The sequence below is a fragment of the Pelobates fuscus genome, chromosome 3 (genome assembly GCF_036172605.1).
Source record: "Pelobates fuscus isolate aPelFus1 chromosome 3, aPelFus1.pri, whole genome shotgun sequence".
NCBI lineage: Eukaryota > Metazoa > Chordata > Amphibia > Anura > Pelobatidae > Pelobates > Pelobates fuscus.
The window spans coordinates 297,107,289-297,121,126 of NC_086319.1; the positions used below are offsets into that span (position 1 = coordinate 297,107,289).

At 43.0% G+C, this 13,838-nt stretch overlaps 1 protein-coding gene across 2 annotated transcripts in view; it reads right to left on the reverse strand.

Annotated features, from left to right (window-relative positions):
* Positions 1-13,838, reverse strand: part of MAP2K5 (mitogen-activated protein kinase kinase 5) — a 102,090-nt gene that overhangs the window by 18,681 nt on the left and 69,571 nt on the right. For both annotated transcript variants that reach the window (XM_063448744.1, XM_063448745.1), the window contains one exon: positions 4,200-4,229. In XM_063448744.1, coding sequence (XP_063304814.1) covers positions 4,200-4,229 — 30 coding nt within the window. The remainder of the gene's footprint in view (positions 1-4,199; positions 4,230-13,838) is intronic.

Genomic DNA, 13,838 nt, shown 5'->3' on the forward strand with positions numbered 1-13,838 from the left:
CTCTCACATATCTGATCAGACCTTCTCGGGGGAATTTTCTTTTTCATTTATTGGCTGCTCTCAGGAACCGGAACCAAACCGGTTTTCTTATCCTTAAAATAACTCTTCACTTTGTGGATATTCTTTAAATAACAACAGTCACCTCATGTAACCGGTTTGTGTCTAGTCTTATAAGGCTCACAATCTAATCCTGTTCAGTAAAACAGGGGGATGAAGTGACTCTGTGACGCATGCATTGTGTGGCTGTGTGTTCCGTGTCATTTTCATTAAATCGCAGCTGAATTTGGCTGGTTGATATCACAGTGCCGGCCAGCGCTGCAGTAAGGGGGTTAGGAGAGCAGCAGGCTGCAGACAGGAGAATGGACCTCCACATATTGCAAAGGGTATGCCTGCAATGAAGGGAACCAAGAGGCGTTTATTTTTTCTGTGTGATTTGTTAATTATTACAGTTAAAGGGAATTTGCTACACTTAAAGGCAATACCACACACACCTTCAACTTCCTTTTATAAAATATTTTATCAATCCTGTTAGTGTGCTGGAAGACCATTGTACATTGACATCAAGATGGTATAAATGGGCAGTCTTTGCTTATAATGCAGGGTCCCAAGCTGTGATTGTGCTATTTGCATTATAATAGGCTGTTAATAGCTGCCTGAGGTGCTCTGCCTGCCCCACTCTATAAATAACCCAAGAAAGCCTGGGGGCACGGACAAGACGCCAGCATATTCACCCACCAACAGCTCGGTATTTTCCCAGGGTGAGGGATCCCTGGATGGGCACATAATATCCTGCTTTATCTGGTGGGGGGGATGTTGAATTTAAACTGCTGTAGACAGGTGCAAAATCACAGAATATAAACTCTGGAATTCACTAAATTAAATGAAATATAGAAATTCACCTTTAATTTGTTTACATTTTTTTCCCAGGAGCTGACCATTTTTAGTTTACATTTATATTAAATATTTTGCAAATTATTTCATAAACAAATTCAGACAAGGCAAACTGAGGGTAAATATTGTAAACCAGGAGGGGAAATGAACATTGTTTAATTTCTTCTCTTCTCCGTTTGCTTTCTCTCTGGTAACAACCAGGTGCAAAAGACAGTTTATAACAATGATTGACAGGGAGCTAAGATGGAGGAGTCAAGATGCAGGATAAAGAGGTGTGGATTTCTACATTAATTTTTCACACTTCACAAATATTTTATTAAATGGTTACTCCAACCCTTTATAAAAGGACGGATTTACAAGTGTAGAATGCCCTATTGGGCATAAGTCATCATCTTCCACATAAACTTGTAAAGGAAAGAAATACTTACCAGGAATCACTTGATTCCACGCCTCGCTCATTGAGAAGCATTTGACTGGACTGTTCTTTCAGCTCAGAGCAAATGTGCAAACTCTGAATCAGAGGAGGGAGGAGTTTAAAAAAAAAAAAAGGGGGAGCACTATAGGGAGGGGGGTGGCAGGTAGTGCTCCAGTAAAAGAGGAAGGTTAGATCAAGCTCCCCCTTGCAAGAGCGCTCCCGGAAAGGGGAGGAGCTGACAATGCCTGTCGCCAGCAAGTGCAGAAGAGACACATTTATTGCACAGAATTGAGATTAGGTAGTCCGGAACAGAGTTCCAGGCTGGCTAAGCCATGTATGCCTGGGGTGCATATCTTTGGATATGCAGCGTTCTAAAAAGTGGTCATAGTGGTTGGAGTAAACATTATATTATTTATTGTAAGTAAATATACTATTAAAAATGTGAGTTACCCTTCATGGACTGACATGAGTAGAAGTTTGGTCACTCCTGTTATATGGTCTACGTAGAAAAAGAATTTGGTCAGTAATTCTGAAGGTAAAATACAACAATGTGGGTCTGTTAACTCCATTTAGTCCCAGCTCCAATATGCAGAATATGGATTAAAAGCACATTGTAAATTGTGTGTATTGTGTTGAAATTGGATATGACAAAATTAGAAAAAAATCTATTTATTAGATCCCGGTCGGAAACAAAGCATCTCCTTGTGTTACAATATTTTTGCAGGTGACGTGTGATAAAACAAATTACTTGTTGAGGTGGGAGAGTGAGCTGGGTGGGATATACACAGTAGAGGAGTGGAATTAATTTTTATTATCGTTAAAAAAGTATCACTCAATGTGAAAACCATTTGGAATCCCATTATAAATGTATAGATGGTACCTAACCACTTCCAAACTTTTTTTAATATGCACCTTAGTGAAAATAATAAATGTTGGAGAGACTGCGGTAAAATTGGTACATTACTCCACGTGTTCTATTCGTATCCCAAAATTAAAACTTATTGGCTGAAAATTCTCAAATTAATTAATCACATATTAGAATTCAATGTAATATTATCCCCGTGTCTTTGTCTCTTTAATAAAATTCCATCTAACCTGCCTAGATACAAAAAAATTATAGTAAGCCATCTTCTCATATCAGCTAATTCCATCATCTCTCGTCATTGGAAGTCACCCACTGAACCAGCTGTGGGTGAGGTGTTCTCTCGTTTTTTCAAAATAAAAGGTGTAAATTGACATTTTTTTTATTTTTATAATTCTTTATTTTGTTTGTGCATAAAGATAACAGACATGTTTGCACTGCCACGACAGCTGGTGCAAGCAGATACGTAGACATGTTATATGACAGGTATGGCATGAGGAAACTTTGCACATTTTTGTTATGAAAATCAGGATATGGACAAGTTGAGTATTAAACAATATGTGTAACCAAGCTGATCTAAGTTCCGCTTATAGGCGTCAAAACCAACATTTAAAGGGTGAAGGGTAAGTCGAGTGTAGTGTGCCACGCTTGCATGTTAGACTCACATTTATCATACATTGTGCTTGTCTATAGGTCCTCTCTTGGAGTTATGTAATCTCAGTCCCTCAGAACAGCGGCAGAGCTTGTCAGGCATTGATGTAATCAGGGAGAGACCACAAACATAGTATTCCCTCATGAGATTCTTACCCCCCACCCACAGACTTCCCGCTTGTCAATTCGGCAGAGTCCAGCATGTGCCACAAGTCCCCAGTCTTTTGCTAGCGTCCAATAACACAGCGCTGGGTCTCTTGGTGAGGTGTTCAGCCGATTGAGTAGCGAAGTCGGTCCTGTCATGCTTGTAACGGCGGCGGCCCTGGCTTTTCAAGCACCTGTGCACCCCCATTGGGTCCCATCGTCAGCGGAGTGCTGGGTGGGCTCCATAGGTGCAGGTCTGCTCTTCGTTGGGCTTCTCCAGTAGGGTCTGTAGTGGGGACTAAGATGTCGCTGTAACCTGCTCCAGTAGTATGCTGCTTGTTGAGGGTGCAGACATGTCCCCAGGGAAGGCTGTCATGGCGGTCCAGTGGTGGTCGGTACACTCCTCCTCATGCTCGATCATGCTGTTTTCCACGCACATGGTTGTCGTGCGGCGGCCATCTTGTGTAGCTGCTGCCCGCTAGGCAGGTGTTTAGGCCAGGTTTGATGCGATGTTAGCACCCTTGCAGACCGGGATAAACCCCCCGATCCAGAGAGGGGGGGGGAGCGAGATGCTGGCCGGAGACCCGGGAGAGCGGCCGTCTCGTCCCGGCTCAAGCCCCAGCAGGCTTCGGGTCCCCGTCGGGTCACTTTCGGTGCCGGGTGAGATCTTGGGTGGTATCCGTGCATTCCCCAGTGGTTGGGGGTCAGCGTGGTCCTCAGCGTGGAGTGCTGGTTGCAGCTATCCCCCAGTTAACGCCGATTTTCGGGGTCCGGAGCGGGAGCTCAGACAGAGCGCGTCTGATCCCGTCGGCGGTCAGGCCCCGCCCCCCGTAAATTGACATTTTGTGATCAATCTACTTTCACATCTATATTGCAGCATGAATGGTCAATGTGGGAAGATGATGTGAAAGATAAATTTGGACTTTAATCATGTTCCCACCTGACTGAATACATATTCTGCTTTTTTTTAGTACCATGTTGGTATTAATTACTTGACACTTTATTTTATTTCTGTACATAATTTACTTATTTTATATACAAATATTTATGTGTATTTTATTTGATTGCGCGTTTAGTTTTGACAATGGTTTATAAGTCATTATATATATTCCAATGTTGTATGATACACTATATTAATGCCAATGTTGTATGATACACTATATTATTTTAAAACATTAATAAAAATGATTTGATGTAAATTGTGTGTATTCTTTAATTTTTAAACATATTTCTTACCTGTGGGTATGGAAATCTTCCCAGTGCCAGCTGAAAATAAAAACAAACAAAGAAGGCATTAGACATTCTCCTCCAAAAACCAACCCCATCCTCATGTCTAGTTTGCAATACGTAAAAGACTTCTCTAGATTTTTACAGTAACATCCATGTATTATAAAGCACTATAATTATGGCTAACAGACGTTGATCTCTAAAATATTTTATGGACGTACCATAAGAGCCTCCATAAAACTTTTTGGGGTTGACATTACTATTCCTCAGCTACACCTAATCTCTGGGATTTATTCTGTCAGACTCTTCTTCACATTTCACAGGTTTAAATGTTTTCTGAAAACAGAAAAGCCCATCACCTTCCCATATGCAAATATGTATTCGTAACGCTATATAATTTTAATCTACCTATTTAGGTTCCCCCTCATGTCTTGTTTGATAGGCAAGATTTCCAGCCCTTTCCACAACGGTTTTCTTCCTTCCGCACTGCCTACTTGGATGATATCCTCAAGATTGATGTGCTCAGTAAATACGTTGAGGCTAGTGGGCATGCACAGCAAAATGCCACTCTTTGACAATCAAATGATGCTCTATAAACAGTATTTGAATGAGAACCAAATTTGACTCTGGTCTCAATGCAGAAGCGCCTCATGTGGCTGTCATGAAATTTAGGCTTAAAATTCTTAAAATTGCAGGACTACACCAAGACCACGTCATTGAGATGAAGTGTTCTGGTTGATTTCAGTGGTCCTTTAAGGTGTTACTGCAACCAAATACAGTGTACCCTTGCTGGTGGGGCAGGGGGCAGTAGGCTAGCTAATGACGCTGCCAGAGGGGGAGTTATACAGACTCCAAGCACCATGACCACTTCAAATCAATATGAATTAGATTTCGAGTAACCCTTTAATAAGTCTCATTTGTCCCCACCGTAACCATGTACTGCAGGGCACTCTGTACTTCTATACTAGTAGGTTTCCCATGTAGTGTTGTTCCATGTAAGTTAAAGTTGAACATTGTATAAAATCGGTTATGTTGTACAGCACTGCAGAATCAGATGGATTGATGGATAACAGTATAATAAGAAAGTAAGAGTAAACACACTTCCCCAAGTGTCCCCTAAATACAGACAGTACAATTTAGGACAAATTGTAGCATGTTTGACCATGTTTCTGTTTATTGTTTAATGGGAAAATTGGGTTTTCACAGGTGTCCCAAAATATCTTGGAATTATGACGTGTATAAAGGGTTAACGTACACTAGCTAAAATTCAATGTTTCTGTTTTATTGCATTTACCTGCCCAGCAGAAGTCAGTTCCGCATTTCAAATGACAAATCCTAAAACGCTCAGCCAGCCAAAAGGGCCCTAATGCTACTGTTGAACTTAAATTTTAATGATGTCCATCACAGTTGTATCTGTAAACGTGGTTCCAACATTTCTTCCATTTCAGCCATGGAAGGGACTGTTCTTCCATATTAGCACAACTGCACAACGTGAAGCCTTGACTGCTCTGCATCCTCACCTCTTTCTATTTACATTACATTAGTTGTTCTTATTAATCTGGAGCCATAATTGCAAAGGTATTAAGAAATGGAGCTGTGCGAAGAGCAGCATATAATGTTCTCCAGACTTAGCCTGCAGATATTTCACTGTACAAAATGTATATTAAATTTAATGAAGCCTTTATGGCCCTCTCCGTTCTGCCAGTATGCTTTAAGAGTCAGGCAGAAAACAAATAAAGGATGGGGAACAGTTTGCTGATAACTGAGAATGAGTTAAGAAAATGAAAATAAAAAAATGATAAGAGCAATTTGAGAATTAGCTGCATGAATTTTCTTAATTACCTCTACTGGTTCAAATGCGTAAAGATAAACATCATTTGACCTAGATGTCATATCACAGTATCTAAATATGCCAGAGTTTCAATTCTAACAATAATAATACTAAATTACAGCTCATCGCACGATCACAAACGTACACAATTTATGAATTTATTTTGCAAACTGGAGCTAATAGGCAATGAGGGGGTTAAATCGCAGAATCTACGGGATAAAAGAACAGTTTAGAACGTATTCCAGATTCTGCAACTAGCACGGATATTGAATGATTGCAGGAAGGCACCAGTATAGTAACTGTGAATGAGGCCGAGAGTGCAAGTGAAGGAATTACAAATGAATGTAATCTGATGTGTACTGGCTGCTGGAGCAGAGAGTGTCTTGGGGTTTGGAACAAAGCGAGCACATAGAGAGGGGAGCAAGGAAGCTCCATGTTTAATGTATAATACTAATAGCTGGCAGTTTGCACAGGCTATGACCCCTGTGGAGGGTCAGTCGAGTCAGGAACATAGACTGATTGAAAAGACAGAGACCTGACCTGAATCAGGCCACATCAAAGGCATACAAGAGAGAGTACAGGTGACAGCAGGCACAGAGTGGTGGGCAGAGTATATCAAATGTATAATACGGAGATGGGCATGGTAAAATCCCAATTAAGAGACACAAATTATTATTGTTATTTATAAAGTGCCAACATGTTCTGCAACCCTGGATAGGAGACACATATGGAAACAGGGCAGATATCAAAAGAAAGGCAAACTTGGCACCTAAGGCAAAATACAGAGGTTATATTGTTAAAGGACAATGCAGAATAAACAAATGGCTGTGCACATGGTATAGAGGGGAGAATCAAGTTGCCAGCAAATCACAGTGAGAATAATTACTAAGTGATAAGAATAAGGTTAGGTTTTAGTGAAACATGTCACTGGTTATTCTAGATATGTGTAGATGATTCAAGACACTAATTTCTAACATTCGTGTACATGCTGCTGTGTGAATCCGTAGTGCCACCAGTCTGCGGCACGCCATGCATTCAGATTGCACAGTTCTTGTTTAAAAGCCCTGCTCCCTTCTCCCTAGCCTGCTGGACCCAGTTTAGCTCCCTTTCGCTTTGTACCAAATGCTGCTGCAGTAATTGCCTTATTTATCTTTCTGCTCTCGCACAAGCTGTGTGTGCATTGGCTGCCTGAGTTTGATGCATGGAAGTCCCAGCCGGGCCTGAGCGAACCTTCGCTTACACTTCACAGCCGTCTTGCCACCCCCTGCTCCATGTCCCTGCACAGCCGCTGGATAAATCATCTGCGAGTTTTACTCCAAAGAAGTTTGGCTGCGACTGGAGTGCCAGCTTCTGAATCGCTGGAGCACAAGCCCATAACATGCACTAATTACGGAAGTTCTGGTCAGTGAGTGATGGATAGCCCTCCGCAAGGCACTCACCACTTTCCCTGCACTGGTGACAGAGGGGGAGGGAAATATTGTTCGAGCAACTATTAATTCACAGCCAGAGGTGCTGCTAGCTAATTGTAGTCCTGAATTGCCCCCAATTCTACACCCAGCCAGGTCAGCAAGTGTCATTCAGCCCCATGGCTCTTGCAAGTCTATTGGCGATTTGACGCTGTTGTATTATATTCAATACTCTGTGCAGTATCTTCGGAATAGTTTAAATAAAGAGTCGTTTTCCTATTAACCGTGTAGTTTGCAACATTATAATATTTGAATTTAGATCTTGATAAGCTGATTTGTTCAAATAATTATTGCTGGTAAGATGTCCTATATTCAGACATTGAACATAGAGTACAAAAACAAAGACACACAGAGACCTTTACTACACAGCATTACAAGTTCCCATATAGGTAGGCATATTGACTGCAGACTAGTCTAAATCTAGAGAGCTATGCTGAACCAACACAAGGTTACGGTCAGGTTTTATATTTAAGTTCCTATAAGTACTAATACTGGTGGTATAAACCACACTCCCTCAAAATCTAAATAATAGCCTTAATAGATAAATAAGTCATGCTGCTGTTAGCACTGTAGTGAAAGTACGTTAACTTGCTTCTTTTTCCATCATTTGGAAGGTTTACCAAGGAATTTATTTGCTAAATCAGGACTTTTGGAGACTTCCCAAGGGAATTACAAACTTTAGACCAAAATAGTCAAGTTGTAAAAATATAGTCAGACCCTTGTAAGATGAAGAGAGCTGCCCAGTAGGGTGTATGCGCGATTGTATTAATATGTAAACAAGGGTCGGAAAGGGGTCTCTAGCTATTGGTAATGTGCTGAAGATAATGTTAGAACTGCTGTGATTTCTGACTGATAACCAAGTTGCAAAATTATGTCAAAACAGCAGCTTTAAAAAAAAATAAAAAAATAAAAAATCTCCAACTTAAAAAGAGCTTGCAAGTTAAGAGGAAATTTTAGGTCAAAATAGTCAAGCTGGGAACTATCAGAGAGGAATCATTGATATTTTAAGTTTTAATTTATTTCCAGTTTGGCTATTTGGCTTTACATTTGTAAGAAATTTCCAAGACTAATGAATAATACTTCAACAAGTTATTCATTAGAAGTTACTCCAAGCATTATAAATACTATAACATTCTTTAGTGGTTTAGTGGAGTACACTGGCTCTGTTCCCCCAGTAATGGTGTTTGCTGTTTAACAACACTTTGTCCTCTAACCTGGATCCCCCCCAAGGGGAGCCAATGCTTGCTGGTTGTCCAGTGACAAGCTTACTTCTTCTAAAGAAGTCCGCAGCCACAGTAGTTGACATTCATTGGCTGAGAGCTTCAGCCAATGGCTGTCATTCTGTGCAATGAAAATTAGCTTGTGAATGGCTCCCCTATGGCAGTGCGGGAGGTGGAGTTACACCTCCAGCAGCAAAGAGGCTAATCTCTGTATGTGCCGCATTTCAAAGCGAATTGCTGCACATACATACATCACTGAGGTGGTCATGGTACTTGGAGTAACTTTTAAAAGAATGAATTCTCAGAAATGTAAAGAGAATTTAAGGTTTTAGGTTAAAATATGCAAATTTGAAAACTGTTTTCAGTATGGTTACTTTGGTTTAAAATGTTGAAATTCACAATTCAGTAAAAAAGAAATTTAAATGTTTATCACTGTACTTATATTTGGGCCTGACGTGCCTTTTAGGAAAAAATATATTATATCAGTATAGATAGACACACTTAAAAAAAATAAATAAATACATACACTAATCAGCCACAACATTTAAACACTGGCAGGTGAAGTGTATAACACTGATTATATTGTTCCATTGGCACCAGTCAAGAGGTAGGATCAGGGCCGGATTAACATAGGGGCTGATGGAGCTGCAGCTCCAGGCCCAGGCCCAGGCCCATGGAATAGGCCCATTGGTTTTTTTTTTACACACTACTCTTAGGGTTGCCAGGTATTTCTCATGTATTTTTTAGGGTTGCCAGGTATTTCTCAGAAGTATTTCTCAGGTATTTGAGGCTGCCTAGCCGGTGCCGGTATTGCAGTAATACCGGCAATACAAATGTCTGTCTCAGTATAAACATAGATTATTCTGCAATACCAGCGCCGGCCAGTAGGGGTCACTGTTTGTGTGGAGAGAGGCAGTGATAAGAAGTTACGGCATCTCCCTCCCTGCCTCTCTCTACTCACTGATCCGCGGGGGAGCAGCTCTGCACAGAGAGTCCAGACAGCAGCTCCGAGACATGGGGACGCTGATACATTGGGACACTGGGGAACATGGGGACCCTGAGCATGGACGTCCGCAGGAATTTTTCAGGGGGGGAGGGGGGGCATAATTGTAATGACATCCATGCTTGGCCCCTTTTTGACAGTGTCAAGAAAGGGAAGGAGCATAGTCATTTTCACATAAAGCAAGGATGAATAGCGTTTTCACAACTATGGTGTCAGGAATATATGTTTGTATTCCTGACACTATAGTGTTCCTTTCATCAAATTACAGGAACATTCTGGTCACCATAACAACTTTATCTAAATGAAAATGCTGTGATGCAAGGAGGCCCCTGGGTGCTCTTTCTTTGAAGGGGTGAAACCGCTCTCAAATGGTTTACCCCCAAAGGCTTCCTTCAGCTCCAGATCTCCAGGTCGCTCAACTTTCAACTTCTGAAACAGAGTGTCAGGAAGTGCAGACTGATGTTGGGCATCGGTGCCGCTGATTGGCTAGAGTGGTCAGCTGACACTCTAAGCCAATCGTTAGTTCCCGATTCATAAAAATGTTTTACGTTTTTATGAATGGGGAGCTACTGATTGGCTTAGAGTGCTAGCTGACCCATCTAGCCAATCAGCGGCACCCCTACCCAGCGGCCCTCTGTGTTTCCTGACACTCAGTAAATAAAAGTGAACACATTAACACTGATATTGTTTGTTTTTACCTGGGGAGATGAGAAGGTCCAAAGTTTCCCTTCTGATTCTTACTGCCCCTTCCTGCTCATTGCTGCCCTTCCTGCTCCTTGCAGACCCTTCCTGCTTTTTACAGACCCTTCCTACTCCTTTCTGCCCCTTCTTTCTCCTTGCTGCCCCTTCCTACTCCTAGCAGACCCTTACTACTCCTTGCTGACCCCTCCTTCCCCTTGCAGACCCTTTCTACTCCTTGCTGCCTCTTCCTACTCCATGGTGCCCCTTCCTGCTCCTTGCAGACCCTTCCTGCTCCTTGCAGACCCTTCCTGCTGCCTCTTCCTACTCCTTGCTGCCTCTTTCTACTCCTTGCTGACCCCTCTTGCTCCTTGCAGACCATCCATACCCCTTCCTGCTGCCCCTTCCTATTCCATGCTGACGCCTCTTGCAGACCCTTTCTACTCCTTGCTGACCCCTCCTGCTCCTTGCTGCTCCTTCTACTTTATCCCCCATCCCTCACTTACCTGCTCTGTAGGCTGCCTCTGTGCTGCTCCCCTGCGGTTTCAGTCATGAGAGAGAGGCAGGGATAAGCTGTAGCTTCCTGCCTTTCTCCATTCACAGCGCCACCTACTGCACTGTATTCTCACACTAAAACGAAAAATAGCAGCACAAGCTGATAAATCCGGGGGGGGGGGGGGTACTTCCCTTTACCCCCCCCCCCCCATTCGGACGCCCATGACCCTGAGACACTAGGGACACAGTGGCCCCATGTCTCCCAGTGGCCCCTAGTCTGTGTCCCCATGTCTCCCAGCCACTGTCCCTAGTGTCTCAGTGGCCCCATGTCTCCCAGTGTCCCCATGTCTCTAAGTGTCCCCTAGTGTCCTAGTGACATCAGGACACTGGGAGACATGAGGACACAGACTCCAAGGGACACTGGGAGACATGGGGATACAAACACTAGGGGACACTGGGCGACATGGGGACACTGAGAGGCATGGAGACACAGGGAGACATGGGGACACTGGGCGACTTTGAGACATAGGAGACATGGCAGTGTCCCCATGTCTCCCAGCCAGTGTCCCTAGTATCTCAGTATCCCCATGTGTCCCTGGTGTCTCTCAGTGTCTGTAGTGTGCCAGTGTCCCTAGTGTCTCAGTGTTCCCTAGACTCCCAAAGTCCCCTAGTCTCCCAATGTCTCTGTGTCCCCGTGTCTCAGTGTCCCCTAGTATAAAAGAAAAAATCTCAGGCACTCACTGTGATAGATTTAGGCAGGTTTATTGGACACCGCAACGTTTTGACTTGTACCCAGGTCTTTATCAAGTCTCCAATGTCCCCTATGTATCAGTGTCCCCTATGTATCAGTGTCTCAGTGCCCCATGTCTCTCAGTGCCCCATGTCTCTCAGTGCCCCTTGTCTCTCAGTGCCCCATGTCTCTCAGTGCCCCATGTCTCTCTGCCCATAGTGTCTCTGTGCCCGTAGTGTGTCTGTGCCCGTAGTGTCTCAGTGTCCCCTAGTATAAAAGAAAAAAATCTCAGGCACTCACTGTGATAGCTTTAAGCAGGTTTATTGGACACCACAACATTTTGACCTGTACCCAGGTTTTTATCAAGTCTCCAGTGTCCCCTATATATCACAGTGTCTCAGTGCCCCATGTCTCCCCGTGTCCCCTTGTGTCTGTCACACAGTGTCCCCAAGAGTCTCAGATTTCCTAGGTCTCCCAGTGTTCCCTAGTATCTGTTTCCCATGTCTCCCAGTGTCCCAATGTCTCTCAATGTCCCAATGTCTCCCAATGTCCCCTAGTGACATGGGGACACTGGGAGACATGAGGACACAAACACTAAGGGACTAGGAGACATAGGGACATAGACATTCCCCCTTTTTGTGTATGTTCGCCCTTTCGCCCGTTCTGGTTATGAGATTTGTGTCAGTATCCCACCCTTTTACTGCATCCATAGACTTCCTGCTTTACTGGACACTGCTGTTATGGGTTTACTTGAAAGATGAAAGCATTAGATTAGCAAAGGGTATGTGTTTTCTCATAGTTGCATCCTATGAGTTTCCCTACAGCATCATCTCCATCAGATACATGACGCTTAGGAGGTAGGACTGTTTTAGTGTTTTTGGTCAATAAGATTTTGTAATTAGGCCCATCATGATTATCAGCACCAGGCCCACTGGGCTCTTAATCCGGCCCTGGGTAGGATACATTAGGCAGCAAGTGAACAGTCAGTTCTTGAATTTATTGTGTTGGAAACAGGAGAAAGGGACAAGTGAAGAGACATTAGTGACTTTGATAAGGGTTCACAGTGACAGGTCAGAACATCTCCAAAATGGCAAGTCGTGTGGGGCGTTCCTGGTATACAGAGGTTAGTACCTACCAAAAGTGGTGCAAAAAAGGACAACAAATGAACTGGCATCAGGGTCATGGGCGCCCAAAGTTCACTGATGCACGTGGCTAGCCAGTTTTGTACGATCACAGAAGAGCAACTGTAGCTCAAATTCCTGAAAAAAATTAATGCTGGCCATGACAGAAAGGTGTCACAACATACATTGTGTTGTAGTTTGCTGTGTATGGAGCTGCTTAGATGCTGACCGGTCAGAGTGCCCATGATGACCGCTGTCCAGCACCAAAACTTCCTTCATAGGAGACATCAGTGAAAGAAATGGACCATGAAGCAACGTAGGAAGGTTGCCTGGTCTGATGATTCACATTTTCTTTTAGATCAAGTGGACAGCTGTGTGCGTTGTTTATCTGGGGAAGAGATGGCAGGAGGAAGCAGTATGGGGAAAAGGGCAGGCTGGTGGAGACAGTGTTACGCTCTGGGCAATGTTCTGCTGAGAAACCTTGAGTCCTGGCATTCATGTAGATGTTACTTTGACATGTAACATCTACCTAGAGATTGCTGCAGACAACGTACACCCCTTCATGGCAATGGTGTTCCCTGATGGCAGTTCCTCTTTCAGCAGAATAATGCACCATGAAATTGTTCAGAAATGGTTTGAGGAACAGATACCACAGGACACGATCAGAGGTCTTGTGGAGTCCATGCCTTGACACATCAGAGCTGTTTTGGCAGCACACAAGATTAGGCAGGTGGTTTTTAATGTTGTGGCTTTTTGTATACGCGTTTGTGAGTGTGTGTGTGTGTGTGTGTATTTGATCGTCCACATTTATGTAAATGTGATTTTTATAACATATTAAATCACAAGTACTTTAAGGAAATGTCTGAGTGCACATATATGCATATATATTAAAGGGACATTATAGTCTCCAAAACAACTTTAGCTTAATGAAGTAGTTTTGTTGTATAGATGATGCACCTGCAGTCTCACTGCGCAATTCTCTGCCATTTAGGAGTTAAATCACTTTGTTTATGCAGCCCTAGGCACGCCTCTATGCGTGTGACTTGCACAGCTTTCCTAAACACTTCCTGTAAAGAGAGATCTAATGTTTACACATCCTTTATT